The sequence below is a fragment of the Sinocyclocheilus grahami genome, unplaced genomic scaffold, assembly GCF_001515645.1.
Source record: "Sinocyclocheilus grahami isolate Dianchi unplaced genomic scaffold, SAMN03320097.WGS_v1.1 scaffold130.1, whole genome shotgun sequence".
NCBI lineage: Eukaryota > Metazoa > Chordata > Actinopteri > Cypriniformes > Cyprinidae > Sinocyclocheilus > Sinocyclocheilus grahami.
This window is the reverse complement of record NW_015505309.1, coordinates 668,221-684,910: the sequence shown is the minus strand read 5'-3', so window position 1 is coordinate 684,910 and position 16,690 is coordinate 668,221. Positions and strand designations below refer to the sequence as shown.

General features: G+C 36.8%; 3 protein-coding genes across 7 annotated transcripts in view; 2 read left to right on the top strand and 1 right to left on the bottom strand.

The window, feature by feature from the left end:
• Positions 1 to 1,592: 1,592 nt before the first annotated feature.
• On the top strand, positions 1,593 to 9,314 carry LOC107590598 (uncharacterized). The gene is made up of 17 exons (XM_016279458.1): positions 1,593 to 1,851; positions 2,158 to 2,208; positions 2,324 to 2,377; positions 2,466 to 2,492; positions 2,662 to 2,742; positions 2,830 to 2,877; positions 3,160 to 3,294; positions 3,387 to 3,479; positions 3,578 to 3,637; positions 3,730 to 3,849; positions 6,464 to 6,535; positions 7,444 to 7,546; positions 8,084 to 8,167; positions 8,310 to 8,393; positions 8,491 to 8,574; positions 8,779 to 8,862; positions 9,173 to 9,314. The coding sequence occupies exons 1-17, from the start codon at positions 1,830 to 1,832 to the stop codon at positions 9,246 to 9,248; spliced, it is 1,278 nt and encodes a 425-aa protein (XP_016134944.1). The 5' UTR covers positions 1,593 to 1,829; the 3' UTR covers positions 9,249 to 9,314.
• Positions 9,315 to 11,422: 2,108 nt separating this feature from the next.
• On the bottom strand, positions 11,423 to 13,151 carry LOC107590611 (dexamethasone-induced protein homolog). Its single transcript, XM_016279472.1, has 2 exons — positions 12,277 to 13,151; positions 11,423 to 12,208 (listed from the first exon to the last, which is right to left on the bottom strand). The coding sequence occupies exon 1, from the start codon at positions 12,902 to 12,904 to the stop codon at positions 12,449 to 12,451; it is 456 nt and encodes a 151-aa protein (XP_016134958.1). The 5' UTR covers positions 12,905 to 13,151; the 3' UTR covers positions 11,423 to 12,208; positions 12,277 to 12,448.
• Positions 13,152 to 13,248: 97 nt separating this feature from the next.
• clec16a (C-type lectin domain containing 16A) overlaps positions 13,249 to 16,690 on the top strand; it is a 66,867-nt gene continuing 63,425 nt past the window's right edge. For all 5 annotated transcript variants that reach the window (XM_016279412.1, XM_016279410.1, XM_016279411.1 and 2 more), the window contains exons 1-4: positions 13,249 to 13,455; positions 13,794 to 13,922; positions 15,335 to 15,468; positions 15,563 to 15,711. In XM_016279412.1, the coding sequence (XP_016134898.1) occupies positions 13,382 to 13,455; positions 13,794 to 13,922; positions 15,335 to 15,468; positions 15,563 to 15,711 (486 nt within the window). In that variant the 5' untranslated portion in view covers positions 13,249 to 13,381. The remainder of the gene's footprint in view (positions 13,456 to 13,793; positions 13,923 to 15,334; positions 15,469 to 15,562; positions 15,712 to 16,690) is intronic.

Sequence of the window (16,690 nt, the reverse complement as noted above, 5' to 3'; positions counted from 1 at the left end):
GGAGCACATGCCGCTGAGGTGAGGGGCGGGACGGTTAGACGCACTAGAGGCGGTTTAGCCAATCACAGCACACTGGGCTAGCTAACCAATCAGAGCCCATCGCCTATTTCTGAGGGTGTGGCTTCAAAAAAGCAGGACATTTTCAGTGCGTTTCTCAGAGAAGGGACAGAGCTGTGTGGAATAAAGGTAAATTATGTGGAAAATAAATGTTTGTTTGTTTTTTTTAAACGAAGCATTAACACGTGTTAGACTGCACCCCATAAACACAATCAAGCCTAGAAAAAAAAAACAGTGAACCACCCCTTTAAAGTAAAAAGGTGTTTCAACAAAATACTGACACAAGGTGGTGATCCTTTTTCCAACTCGGTGATTCTGTTTGTTTTTTCCTGACATGTTGGTATTATATCTTTCACTTGGATGTTATAAGTTGCAGTGAGTAAATACAGCTGGATAAAACAAAAACTTTAATCTTCCATCTTCCGTTTCCATTTTCATTTCACGCTGCAAAACAACAAAATGTGATCATTTTAAAGAGGGGTGATTCTTTTCTATACCCACTGTAGATGAGTTTGTTTCTTCATGGGAAGAAATTACATCATTTGTCAATAATTACATCATTTGCTCACCAATGGATCATCTACAGTGAATGGGTGCCATCAGAATGAGAGTCCAAACAGCTGATAATAAACAATAATCCACAAGTAATCCACACATCTCCAGTCCATCAATGAACTTTTCAATTAAATTTTTACTTTAAACCGTCACTTTTGGCCAAAATACCAGTCCATAATAATCCATAAAAATCCTTGAGTTCCTCCTTTTGTCCTCTCACATTTCACTGTAAATGACTTGGTTTAGGATTTGCAGATGGTTGTTTTCTTTTTGGCTGGTTCGTTTTGGAAAGTCAAATAATAATTGACTTTACAAAAGCATAACCGGTGTATTATATAAAACCAGTCTGTTAAAAAAAACTTAAAAAATTGGACACAACAGACAATGGAAAATACCTGCCACTCCTGGGTAGTGCACTCCTGTGCCAAGCTTAGAAGATAAATAAAATTGGGTCAACATGAATTGCTTTGTTTCAGTTTCTTAAAAAAACACAACAGAGTTCCTCACTTTTAAATTATATAATATATTATAATACATCAATATATCAACCTGATTGAGCATGTTTGTTACTGTAAAATGTACTCATATTAACTGTTGATTAAAAAAAACGGTTGATAAAATGGAAGGCCACATGATGACTTAACATAATCACATTATGTGACAATTCAGTAAACATGAACATTTTTTATTTCTTAAAACATTTTTCTTTACAACAGTTTGCTGTAAAAGTACATGTATTCTCTTTTAAAGTATTTTTATACTTTCAAATGTTTTAGCTTTAAAATACTTTATATTAGCCGGCCACATTTGAATAAGACTAGAGCTGGAACAGACACGACCTCAAAAATAAAGAAAAAAAGATCATCCTAAAAAAAGAATTGTAAAAATAGCCTATATTTGCAAATACGGACTGTGTCATTTCATTATCTCCATCATCTCAGAAAATTCTAAATTGTCAACAGGACGCAGAATATGTCCTTCGTGAGAGAACAGATTTGCTAAACGACCTAGTCTGGTTGAGTTTGGTATTTACCGAGCAAACCAGCTCCCATCAATACTGAAAGTAAAAGCACGCAGTGAAGGTGTAGCCAGTTTTGGTGTTTGCCAGACAATGCCTGAGCCTGTGTAATCTGAGGACACGTCGAGCGCTTATTACAGTAAAAAGCTTATTTTTGCTTCACAACTTTAATGTAATGGATTAATAATCTTCAGTAAACATGGAATATCTCATTGAAACAGGTAATTTACAAAGATATTTCAATTTATTAGACCGTTTTATATTTGTTATGCGTCATAAAACTTATTTTACGTAGATGGTGCAAAACTAAAACTATCATTTGAATATTCAGACAAATGTTTTTATATCAGTAACAGGCTTTTCTTCTCGAGTTGGTTTATTTTTTCTCAGAAAGGGCTCGCGCTCCACAGCACTGTGCGCGTCCACGCATTAAGCGGTTATTAATAGCCTACTACAAGATTTCCCTGTGGCATATTTATGTCTTGAATAAAAATAATGCAATATAATGTGTCACTGTGTTACAACAGATGCTGAATCGCAAGATATTGTCCCAGACCCAATGTCTGAACTTTTACCTGGTGAGTAGCCTAATAGATGCGCAGTACTTGTTTTAACGTGGTAAACAAATGTAGCACTGCGTTTGGCATTTGAGTTTTCAAATGAGAGATTTACCTTTTGTTACTATTTTCACAGACAATGTCATCTCAGAATATCTCGACTCACTTGAGTTTTTTGAAGAAGATTTCGGTCAGTTTCACTCATTGCCGTATTTTTTGCATAACAATATCATCTAAATGTCATGAAGGCTGTAAATCATGTCCTTTTGTCTTGGCAGATCCCAAATTCTTTGATAACTTTTCAGGTAAGACTCTTTAAAATAATATAATTGGAATAGAATCAGTTCTTGAATCACATATGACATTAACATGTTTGAAGTTAAAGGGGAATCAGTGCATTTGCATGTCACACTGTTTTTTCACAAATAAAGTGAATTAAATATAGTAAGTCTTTCACATCTGCTTTGCTAACAGCAGTCGACACAGACACAACCTGCACGCCAATACCAGAAGCTGCTTCTTTCCCAGATGAAGTGCAAAGCAGAAAGCGAAAAGGTAATACTATTTTCTCTTAAATGTTCTCTAATAAAAGATCTGCATTGAATTCAGTATGTAAGAGGTGTGTTTTCTATCTGTCAATAGTTGATGCAACTTCACACAAAACCCGCAGATCCAAACGCAACAAAAAAGGTAATTCAAACATCACAATGTAACATTGACTAAATTATTGTAGGTGGTTTAGTGGTGGGAACCAGAAGTGCCTTGGTGGATTATTTGACTCCCAAAAAGTAGTTTTAAACAATATATATATATATATTTCCTTCTGTTTGTAAGTAATTCATTTCTAAAAAAAAAATGTTGTTTGAACTGTCTACTTATTAAAAAAAGGAAGGAAATATATTTGTGATGACTGAGACTAAGTCAGTCTAATAAAACACAAGTAAAACAGAAAACCTAATGTCTGTATTGCAGCAACAGCGTGGCCTAAAAGTCCCTCAAACGGAAGGCCGCCCAACATTACCCCTGAGAGTAGCTTTCTTCTGAGTTCAAACCCATTCCAGCATGTATTGCGCATTCCCTTGAGCCCCCCTCTTCTGCCCTCTAGTGGTGAGTGGCTGTTTTCATACAGTATTTGCATTTCAAGAAACTACTGTAGGCCTTGGCTTTGACCTCTGACTATGAGTCTTTGAATTTCTCAGGAGGTTCACCACTACAATTCATCCAGACCATCGGCCCTTATACAGCGCCTCTAATTGGCACTGTGGTTCCAACAGGGCCTACATACGTGATTGGTGAGTCCACTGTAAAAGCATCATTAAACAGCTGCATGTGCCTGCATGCCTGCATGTTATTTTAATGTTGTGCACTGTATCTCTAATTTCACATTCAGTATCTGCAGTGTCGCCGCAATGTGTGAGTCCAGGCACTCAGATAATTCCTCTTTCACCTGGTAAGTTAAAAAGAAGATGGTCACATGAGTAATTATGCATTTTAGGATTAGCAATATTGTAGTGTGTGTTAACTGAAATCTTCCTCTTCCAGCCGATGGCACAGTTGCCCCGCCAGAGCTCACTGGTTCCGTACTTCCAGTTGGCTCATCTTCAGACAGTGCATGCCAGGGTTTGCCACCAGTATCTGTAGACACACTCTCCCCTACAAAAGGTGAGCTCAGGGTTTGATGACAGCAAATATGTGTCTGTGCTAGGTTTTTATCAAAGTGTAGATATGTATTAAGGATACAAGGTCTACAAACTTTAGAATCTGTTTAAAAACCTTTTTTTATTTTCAGTGTCTCCATTGTTAAAGTATGTCATTTCTGCAGCACTAGCATCATTAGACAGAGTAGTAAAGATAATGGCAGATTTGCACAGAGCCCCTAAGGAGACATAAGTACGAGATGGGAGAAATTGTATTTGGAATAAATTCTATTCATATTTCAATGCTTTTGAGTTTGTTTGCAAAACATTTGCGTTTTCTTGCAAAACTATTGTGTTCCCCCTAGAAGCTTTGCGTTCGCTCACAAAAGCACTGAAATATAGTTTTTCCTCCCACCTCATATTATTTCTATCACGAAAGTTTTGCAAGCAAATGCAACGTTTTTCAGGGGAAATGCAAAAGTTTTGCGAGCGAACAATGCAAAAGCATTGAAATATAATTTTTCCTCCCATCTCTCTCTCTTTTATTATTTTTTATTTTTTTAAGCATCAGCATGTCCCTTAAAGGGCTCCATAGATTTACACTTTTCGGGCAAATTATTCCATAAATGTATTACTTATGAAACAGAAAAGGAAATATCACCATTTAATCATTATTCCAAAGGCTTACACACATCCAAACAGGATTGTGCAAGACTTATTATTTAGCTTTGAACACATTTAGAGTAGAGGTTGTTCAAAATGGGTTTTTAAATGGCCAATATGGTCATCTAGAAAGAGAGCAGGTCAATATAATGTTGATTGATATATATATAATTTTTTATCAAAAGTATTAGAGAAGGCTGTTTTAAATCAGTTATCCCCCTACTTAATTGGGAATAATACACTGGATTCTTTTAAGAGCTAAGCATAGCACTGAATCAGCCCTGTTAAGAGTAGTAAATTACTTTTTACTATTTGTGGATCCTGGAAATTATGCAATTTTGGTATTGTAGACTTATGTGCAGCATTTAATAGAGTGGATCACTGCATTCTTTTAAACAGTTTAAAAACCGAGGTTGGTATCTGTGATTCAGCCTTAGAGAGGTTTGTGTCCTGTTTTACTAAGAGGAGTTTCTCTGTAGAGATAGGTCAGTTTTATTAATTGCCTGCTTATGTTACGTGTGGGGGTGCCTCAGGGCTCCATTTTGGTCCCGATTTTATTTGTCTCATACATGCTCCTTCTCTGCTACATTTATGAATCTCACAAGGTTCCATATCACATTTATGCAGCTGACACCCAATTACTGTATGCATCCCAATAAAACCTGGGTCAAAGTCCTTATCTGATTTACTAGCTTGTGTAAATGACATCAAAAGTTGGGTGGGTGATAATTTTCTTAAAGGTGCAGTAGGAGATCTTGGAAAATGCTAACTTTAGCTTGATAGCACTGAAAGTGAATGTCCCACCCTCCCTGGAATCGCCGCCCAAAGCCACACCCCCTTAATGCATATACGCTCACAGAATACCAGAGACAACATTACAATAGGCTACATCAGCGATTCCCAATTCCAGTCCTCGCGCCCATTTCATATGTATCTCTTATCACGTGCGTTTGTTCTATTCGACCGTAAGTGCCCTGCGTAGTAGACATCACCGGATATTCTGCCATGATTTCAGTTCGAAGCGAGCGTATATGTTCATTACAAAGGGCATTAAAGTGTGCGAGACGTAAATTTAAATAGTATTTATTTACAGAGGTATATTATGTCACATTTCACACTTCTCTAGTAAGTTTCGTCTGTGTGTGAAGACGCTGCGCAGCACAAATCCAAATGAATGAATGTTCAAAGGGAAGTAAACTTTGATGGATTTCCCCTGCTCAGGGAGTAGGGAACAAAAAACACGGTGTAGGGATCATATAGATCGGAACACAGTAGATGCACGTAGCTCACTTCTAACGAGCTGGTTATCTGAATCGGGTGTGTTAACTAAGCGAGACATGCAAAATATGCAGAGCGGGGGGGGGGCGCGACGACTGGAATTGGGAACCACTGGGCTACATCATGTGTCACCGGTGAGAACACTTTAAAAGTACTATAATACCTGGAATTTTGATTGGACGAACATTTCTTGGCCCTATGCCTTCCACATAAATGACCTTAAAAATGACCTTGACCTTCAGATTCAGTTATTTGATCTTAATATGACAGCCACATAAGGTGACTAAAGTGTTACCAGTTGTTTTAAACAAATTGTGAATGATCTATTGACTGTAGGTGTCTATTTATTTCGGACATGACATAAGAGAGTTAACACTTTATCAGTTAAATGAGCATGATCTCAAAAGGACTGTTGGCCTAATAATCGACCAAATGACTGGTATATCAGTTACTCTTATAGAATTGTAGAGAGGATGATTTGTCTTCCATGAGTACAGATTCAATCTGGGATTGCTTTACTCCAAGCTTGATTTTTTGAGGAAAATTAATATTCCTTGTAAACAGAGAAACTTTGGCATTTTACAAGATACCAAGTGTTATCATATTACATTTTTATCGTAGTTCTGTGCATATACTAACAATTCTGAACACAAATGAATAGTCACAGAATGACTGCTTGTTTGTTTTGCAAATTACAGAAGGAAACCCACAAAAAAACTATGATTCCACACCTCCAAAAACCGAAAGGAAAATCCGCCCAGAAGCACCAGGTAAGAAACCAATTTAAAGGGGTCATATGATGCTTTTTTAAAGATCATTATTTTGTGTATTTGGTGTAACAGAATATGTTGACATGCTTTAATGTTCAAAAAACACATTATTTTTCAAATACTGTACATTATTGTAGGTCCTCTATGCCCCGCCTCTCTCAAACGCTTAGTTTTCTACAAAGTCCCTCCTTCCGACAAGCGCAGTCTGATCTGATTGGCCAGCTGACCCAGTGCATTGTGATTGGCCGAACACCGCAAGCACTCGTCGGAAATGTAACGCCCCTTATCATAATCGCGAGCTTCATCTTTCAAAATAAATGTAAAGACAGTAAATAATGTCATTAGTTTTACCATCAGTTCAAGCCCGAAAGGGGAACAGAGTCGCGTGACAGACACAGTGATGAAGCTGGTATGTGTTTGCAGTACATAAGCCACGGTTAAGACAGCTGACTCCACTGTGATGTGACCCTGTCTCTCTCTCTCTCTCACACACACACACACACACGATGCGCAAAACTCTGCATTTGAACAGTCAATAGCAAATACTTAAACTAATAACAAAACAGTAGCTGATTCAGAAGCGCCAGATTATCATAGCAAAAAACAGACATCCCTCCTCTCCTAGGTTCACGAATCGGTCGTCCATAAAATGCATTGCTGTTCTGTTGTAAATGATCTTAAAGATTCCTAAATGCATCTACTTTTCAAATGCATAGCACTGCCAACGTCTCCCTGACATGGCTGCTTCAACACTAACTGCGGTTACTGAAACCTTCATTGTGTTTACGAGACCAGCAGTGCCAAATTTGCCAAACTGCTGTTGAAGAACCTGCCTGACAATCTGTCATTCTATGGGACGCAGCTTTGCCCATTGGACGTGTATGTTATATGCCATCTCCTTCAACAAGCCAGCGCATTGAAGCGGACCTTCTCCATTAACCTGCAAGATACATGTATTCCCATCTGTGGCCTCAAAGAGCTTGTGGGACTCAAATGTATCAAATCATTCTGGTGAGAAGTTGTCAAAATGCATTGATCAATGAATAGTTCACCTAAAAATTAAAATTCTGTCATCATTTAATCACCCTAACATCTTTGAAATACAAAAATTGGATAATTTAAGACGGACGTGTATGTTATATGCCATCTCCTTCAACAAGCCAGCGCATTGAAGCGGACCTTCTCCATTAACCTGCAAGATACATGTATTCCCATCTGTGGCCTCAAAGAGCTTGTGGGACTCAAATGTATCAAATCATTCTGGTGAGAAGTTGTCAAAATGCATTGCTCAATGAATAGTTCACCTAAAAATGAAAATTCTGTCATCATTTAATCACCCTAACATCTTTGAAATACAAAAATTGGATAATTTAAGACTTTTTTTTTATTCCCATGCAATTACAGTGAAGGGAAACTGAAGCTTTTGAGCTTCAAAAAAAGATGTAATGTATTGGGTTGTGGGGGGGGGGGGGGGGGGGGGGGGTGTAAAACATGTCCTTTAGTGTTTTAAGATTTAAAAATGTTCTTGATTCTTTGTTTGTCTTTCAGCCTTGAGAAAAACCAAATAGGAGACTCTGGCGCTGAGAAGCTTGCTGGCGTTTTACATTTTTTGGAATGTCTGAAATTGCTAAAGTAAGTTTTGAAACATTTATCCACTTAAATATCACACATGGGTGCTTATTAGTCTCTGGAAAACTGTGTTGTCCAAAGTAATTTCAACTTGTAAAGAAACAACTGTGTCACAACTGAACTGTCCAATGTTCTCACCATACAGTCTGTCTCAAAACCTCATTGGAGATGCTGGAGTGGAGAAACTGGCTAAAGCTTTGCCATCAGTCCCTTCTCTACAGAGCCTCAGGTACAGACACCCTCTGAAAAATATTTACCATCACTAAGTCAAATGTGATTTTTGGAAGTGTTTATATAAGACTTTTTTCCAATTTCCTCACTTCTAGCCTCTATGGAAATGTAATTTCTGACAGTGGAGCTGAAAATCTGGCCTTGGTTTTACCAGACATGAACTTCCTGCAGGACTTGGAGTAAGTATTTATTCAAATCATGTTAAATCTTTAAAGATTTATATAACAAGGAAATTTATTTCATTTAATTTTAGTATCTTAGTCATTTTGACAAACGTTTGACAAAGTTTCTGTTCAATTCTCTTTTAATGATTGCTTTTTTGTTTTGTTTTTTAAATGCAAGAAATATATTATATCTATGCATTTCTTGTAATTTACTTTCAGTGTTAAGTTCAACAAGTTCACAGACATTGGAGCTACAAAGCTCAGTGCTGCTCTGAAAAACTGCACAGGAATGAAGTCTCTGGAGTGAGTATCTAATATTTAAAAAAAAAAAGCATTTACCATCCTTTTGGACTTCACGTAATGTAGTGGTCCGAGGCAAGCACATTAGCTTTTACTTGGATAACTTTTTCTTGTAATTAGGTATCAGATACTAGCATTTCAAGACTGAGAACAACATTTGAGCTAGTTTAAACACAGAAAATAAGAGATCTCGCAAATCTACTGTTTGCCAATACAGTCAGGTGGACAGAAAGAAGTGATGATTATTATTAGATTATGCATTGACAACTTTTCCTGATATGCAAATGTTCTTGTTTTCCTTCTTCCTCATTAGGCTGTGGAATGACTGCATTCCATATGGAGTTTTTGAACACCTCCGTCTTCAAGAGCCACGGATAAGATCACTTTAACGCATTTTGACATTTAAAGGGGTCATATGATGTTGCTAAAAAGAACATTATTTTTTGTATTTGGTGTAATTAAATGTGTTTATGCGGTTTAAGGTTAAAAAAACACATTAGTTCCCACATACTGTACATTATTGTTTCTCCTCTATGCCTCGCCTTTCTGAAACGCGTCGATTTTTACAAAACTCATCGTCTCTCAAAGCTCAACGTGTGCTGTGATTGGCCAGCTATCCAGTGTGTTGTAATTGGCCGAATACCTCAATACACTTCCGTGTGATGGAAATGTTACGCCCCTCACCATATTGTGATGCCGTGTCCCGGAGCGACGAGACAAAACCAATAAAACCCATTATAAACGAGGCATTTATTGCATTTAGTGGGGACATAATTATGGATTATAATGACTTATGCTGTCTTTTTATGTGTTGTGTTGCATCGAGCCACGTAAACATAAAACAAATGTCTGCATTTGTGATCGGAGAAACGCACTACTCTTCATCGCGTTTGAATCATCAGTGGCAAATCCTTTAAATATGAAAACGTATTTACAGACTGTGAGTCAGAACAGCCGGCATTGTACGCTACTCTTCCAGGTTCAGGACACAGTCCTCCATAAAATGTGCTGCACACATCTGAATATTTGGGTTGAAGTGTTCTGGAACAGTGTTGTAAATACAACTTAACCACTGATTTCTAGTCGTGTCCTCTTTTGGAAGGCCAAACAGCATTTTCGCTTTCACAACAAAACACACAGCATCTTCACAACATGGCGGCGGCAGCAACAATAAAGTTACGCCTTCTTTCTTTGCATGAACATTTGGGCGGCGTTATGCAAATCTTCCCACATCGTGACGTAGACATGTGGGAGTGTGTTTAAGGAGGGCATTTAAGGAGGGCATTTTAGGAGGGCGTGGATCAGTCTTAACTTTTATGAAGAATATCTCTTTGAGTTTGAGACTTTCGTCTTTGCAACTTTAGGGATCTTATCTATTCACAATCAGCTTGTAACACTCCAAAGAGAAAGGAAAACTTGAAATCGCATCATATGACCCCTTTAAAAATGGCCACATATTGGATGCTGTTACAGTTTTTTATATATACAGTTAGTATATATATATAAAATCATATTTCCCCATAAAATTCAATAGTTCATCAACATTTGTCAACAAAGACACTAAACTGCTTTAAAATATGTGACTGATATGACTGACTTGCACTTTCTGACACTTTTGTGAATATTCTCTTCCTCAGCACTAGATGTAATTTTTATACGGTATTTAACAATAAACACAAGTTCTATGAGTCTGCTTTGCTGATTGTGGGTTTCAGATGTCAGATACATCAACGTTTAGCTGCTTCTATAATTCGTAATTTGACTTAAACATTAGTTAATACTGCTGCATTATCTGTTCAGTTACGGTTTTCAGCGGCTGAATAAATATGTCAATAAAATCAAATGCATACATTACATACAATGACTTGAATACACCTCTCAGCTCTTCTATGATAAGCATGTTCTTATATTCTATATATATTATATTGTAGGCTTTCTGACCCCAAGGCTCAACTAATCTCTGCAATTCTCCAGCTGTGATCCTTGGAGAGTCTTTGGCTACTCAAACTCTCCTCCTCAATGTGCATTAGGAAGATATAGGCACATATCCGTTTCCATGTAGATTTGTAACATCTTTAGTTGATTGGAACTTCTTAATTATAACCATGATGGTGGAAATGGGGATTTTCAATGCTTTAGTTATTTACTTATAGCCACTTTCTATTTTGTGCAGCTCAACAATCTTGTTCTGCACATCAGAACTATATTCTTCGGTTTTACTCCTTGTGATAGATGATTAAGGGAATTTGACCTTTGTGTTCCTCAGTCATGCCTGGTGTTCTAAAAAAAATGTAAATATGAATGGGAAAATACTTCAGAGATATTTTACTCATAAGAATTTCTAGGGGTGCCAATAATTGTGGCCAAACATGCATTGGAAAAAAAACATTTATTTCATAATGTGTGTTTCCCCCTACTTTCCTTTGTTTTACTTCAATGAAAGGTTAGAATTCTGTGAATTTTTTTAAAGATCAAAAAGAAAAACAATGCAGATTTATTTTCACAGCTGCCTTTGCTCATATTTACCAAGGATGCCAATATTAGTGGAGGGCACTGTATGTATAATCCCCCACAATGATATTCATAAAATAATTACTGTACATATATATGCTTAAATAAGCTAGAATATGTAATATGTGCATTACTTTTTAATTGATGAACACACCACATGAGTCACTAAACTGAAACCTTTCTTAAAAATGGCATATATGTTTTTCAAAACCATATGAAACTAACAATTATAAACAGCACATTTCTGAAACTGACATGTGTTTTAAACTAGATCTTGGTCGATGACCTTTATCTTTTTAGCAAACAATTGTTATTTCATAGGATCTCATTTAGACCAGAGAAGTCAGATGTTACACACAAAGTTTCTAAAATAATGCACCAGATTTTTGAAAGTCAAATATGACAACACAAAGTGAACCTCAGACAAATATTTCTTTCTCAGGCTGTCACAAATATGCGGTTCCTAAGAGAGACTTTCAGGAAAAACTTAGAACACCGGTTTGTCTCATGACATATTGCTCATTTAAATAATATTAAAGGGAACGACAACATGCCGAGGCTGACCACGTATAAGGGTTCTGCCTATAGAGTAATAACAATCCCTTGCAGGGCTGACACAGAATCCTGCATGAGTACTGAATGCCAAACTAAAAATAAATAGGCTAATGTAATATTTTTTCCACAAAGTAGTGGTTAGTGCCTGAATTTGATCTCTGAAGAGACACTGGCTGGCTGTTCCATCGAAAACCACAAAGGCAGTTCGGCTTGTATGTTCCAGGTAAATATTCCATGTGGCACGATGGCTTGCTTGCAGGTCAGTCCTCTGAACCTGGAAGTCCTGTGGAGACACAATACTCAATGCACATATATTCTTGGAGTATGAATCATCATTTAAAAACTACTTACTTTATTCATGCAAGTCACTTTTTTATAGGTTGACCACTTTTGCAGCATTCTTTTATGTCTGCAGATATCATATGTAGTTCGCTTTGACAATGGTTCTCCAGTAACCAAATGAACCAGCCAAATGGCATCTTCCCCACAAAGGCTTCGGCTGGAAGTGTCAATCATGGTTTGTTTATTCCAGATAACCCTCAAAAACATCCAGCTCAGCGTCTGTGCCATATGGAATTGAGGCTGGGTCAGAAAGTACACCCAAATCCACCAGTGCCTGGTCCATATCCTCTGGCAAGAATACTATTCCTACATTAAGGACTATATATTCCATTAAGAAGGCATAGTAGAGAATTAAGACATTAACAAAAAACAGGCCGAGATAAAACATATATGGAAGCTCGTTGATTAGCGATTCCACTGAATCTAACCGAGAGTAAATTGAGTGTGTCATAGACTCCAAAACATATGTTTCAGTCTCATTGAGCAGACTGAGCGAATTAAAAACATTTAAGTTACCACCCTTTATATCAAACAGGTCAGTTTGGAAGTGTGAATCTATCCATTTGACTCTAAACACGAAGCGATGCAACTCCCTTTTCAGCAGTAACGTTATTTCCCCTGCAAGCCGTTGAAACATACGAAAGTATGGTTCCACTATACAGCAAACAAGTTAGTGAAGAATTGCATGTTTGAATGTTCCAAGGCTACGCGCTGCTCTTTAGGACTATCCCGTGTCGCTCTTAAAAGCCTGGCGGTGCGGAAAATGCATAAATAAAAATCATCCGAAGGCTCGGCGGAGCTTTATAACGCGTGAAGAACAAAAACAAACGGCGCTTTCTCATGACTTCACCGAAACCCGTTGCATTCGCACGGAACTCTGGGAAATTGAGTCCGTAATGGTGGGGTGACTTGGTGCGAACTCACTATAACAACTTCCGTAATAAACTACATATCCCATAATGACTTAAAGCTGAGGTTTGGGCTGTCATGAGCGATAGGACGACAGGTATGTTTTCATGTGAATATTCTAGGCCTTCACTGCAGCGGATATGGGTCAATTCGCCTAGCAAATTGTGTTAAGAACATACATATTGCGAAATAGAACACCCGAAAAATGTTCGGCCGTTCAAGGAGCTGGGTCGGAGGACAGGGGAAGTCCAAAAACATTCATTCTTTGGACCATTTGAAGTAAGCCTTTACAGACTTTTTGCAGCTAATTCGCTAACGTTAGCCAGCTCAGCTCGTGCAGTTAAAGCGTTTTTAAATTCAGTCGGTGTTTGTCATTAATGTGGAAAGTCGCCATTAGTCAGTTTTAGAAATGTAAACATTAATGTTACTCACACCGCCTTAGTTAACATAGGGTTGGATGAAATGCTGGGTTAGTGCCTTAAATATGTCACTTACATTATTTTCTAATAATGAAAGCATTTAATATACGTTATTAAAGCATTAAAATATATACGTTGTGCTCATAATATGAAATGTATTGTGTCATTTAAGTAGTGTTTTTTTATTGTAATTTTTAGGTACATGTACCACGTCCTAACAAAGAACACAACAGTGACTGATCACAACAGAAATCTGCTGGTGGAAACTATTCGCTCTATTACTGAGATTCTTATCTGGGGTGATCAGAATGACAGCTCTGTCTTTGAGTGAGTTTCACCTTCAATTTTGACAGTGTTTCCACATGTTAGATTTGCAATAAAATGCTAAACAGTCATTCTTGAAAAGTGGGACAAAACAGGGTGCAAAATTGAAAAAAATAAAACCTTGTACTCACACAAATGAAACTACATTTATGTATCTTAGATGTACTAAGCTACTGAGCTATGCTTGGATACAACCTCCCAACTTTTCTCTTTTTTAACAAAATTTTAAAAAATGATTTTTTTTAGCTTGGACTGTGTAATATAATTTCAGCTTTATCTTTAACAGCATTCAAGATGTTTTTAACATTTCAAAACACATTCTCGTGTTAGCAGACAGATTACACTTTCACATGTGACCAATAATTCCACAACAAATATAAAATATCATAAAGAAATATTATCAAAATATTCAACTGACGGAGGTGACCGAACTGACGGAGTTGACACATCTGACGGTGGTGACGAAGACCTGGATTTGTAGTCATTTTAACTATCAAATACATTGAATCAGTCAATTACTGCATTAAAACAAACAGTGAGTATGTTATTGTTTATAAAGCTTTTATTCAAGAGTCACATTTAAGTATTTTGATATATCACTGGAACACAAAATCTTATGGTGGTGACATCTGACGGTGTTGACAAATTTGGCATTTCTTTCACAAAACCAATGGAGTTCATGTAGTAGCCATTTTATTTTGTTCTGTTGCTGCTAGATGCTAATGGAACCTGCTTCAGGAAAAGAAAATTATCTAAATATTTCAAATAATTTCCTCAGAAATTGGAAGATGGTGTTGACATATCATGGCTGTGACACAGGAAATATTAACATTAGGATTTAAAATATTCTAAAACCATAAAACGTAGCAGAGCCTGTCTGACACTGATGCACTCTGCAGAGGTGAACTGTGGCAAGGGGGTCCTTTAGAGTGACAGCTACCCCTGATATTCCCTGATTTTATTACATTTTATTGAATGTCTGACGGTGTTGACAAAACGTGGGGACGCAACTTTAAAATCTTATGAAACGTGCATGTGTCATTAAAAAACAGCCTTGCTTTGATAGGAGATATTAAGTGTTGCTTTTGATAAAACAAGCTCTTTTTCATCATTTAAAAAAACAAACATTTATATCCATTTTATTGCATATGAATGCTTGAACCCTTCTCTGTGGACACACTGTTTTAGATGTAGTGAGAGGACATTAAGAAACATAGATTTGGTATAATAATGAGAAAATTAAATTGAAGGTGATAATTGTGTTAAATACATTCTATTATTAATCCCTCATGACATTTAAAATTGAAAATATTTGAAAATATTTTACCCTTGCTGGACCTGTTTTGTCCCATGTCTCAAGAATGACTGAAAACCATGTTTTTAATGACCGAAAACATCATTCTCTCTCTCTGTAGCTTCTTTTTGGAGAAGAACATGTTTGCATTTTTCCTCAACATACTACGGCAGAAATCCGGACGGTATGTGTGTGTCCAGCTTCTGCAAACGCTCAACATCCTTTTTGAGAACATCAGTCATGAGACTTCTCTCTGTGAGTAAACCCCTGGATAAAGTTCAAATTTGATGTTTTTTAATTTTATGTTTATGGCCTGAACATAAAACATGTTGTTATTTTCCTTTTCTAGATTATTTGCTGTCCAATAATCACGTTAATTCTATCATTGTACATAAATTTGACTTCTCTGATGAGGAAATTATGGCCTACTATATCTCCTTTTTGAAAACGTTGTCTCTGAAACTCAACAACCATACAGTGCACTTCTTCTACAACGAGGTAAGGTGCATTTACTGGGGCAACTGTCGTTTTATCAAATGACGGGTTTATAGACTGAAAGCAGAAGGGGGCTTTTATTTGTGGGCTCAGATGCATTCTGCGTGTAACAGACCGTAGCGCACTTCCAGGAAGAGCTAACAGCTCACTGTGACTTGTAAAACCATGTTTCCTGTGTTTTCATGCAACTTGAGTAGTTATTTTCTTTCACTTTGGACAAATGCAGTACAGCTGTAAATTTACAACAGTTTTATGTGGATTGGAAGGTGACGGAAATGTTTGGGGGCTCCTTTGTATAGGGGGAAGTTATTGGTGTACTGTAAATAGTTGTGTTTAACCGTCATGTGTTCTTTATTCCGTGGCACCTTTGATGCTGTTAAGCATTGGTGTCAGGAATAGAGAGGGCCTGCATGGAAGGATTTGCTCTATGAGAGATCTGATGCTGCACTGATTGACGTTGTCTTAATGTAAAATGTAAACCAGTGCATATTACGACAAGCCTTTTACAGAAATATACTAAAACTATAGTTTAATCTGTTAAAGACTTATGAAGCTTATGACATCAGCTTTTCCCTTTAGAATAAATGAGTTTTATAGACACAGTAACAAATAAAATTTTGGGAGTGACGACAGCATTGCTTGAGGAGTCACATGAACTCTTTTGAACTCATTATGGTTGTTACAGTGATAACAATAGCAACATTTTGGCATCTTGTGGTAAACAAAAAACATTTTGGGGTTTAACTAGTATTCCTGACCAAATTAATATTAGCAAATGTAGACATATAATTAGTTAAAGAATGATCTGAATCTTCTATCACAACATAAATAATTTTATATCACCGAATGAAGTGAGTGAGTGAAATGTGAAATGTATGAAAGTCTGGCATCAGAATTAAAATAGCCACACCTTATGTAACACTTTGGTTAAAAACAGTAAACATTATAAAATAATATTTAAATATTATAAAAAAAAAAAAAA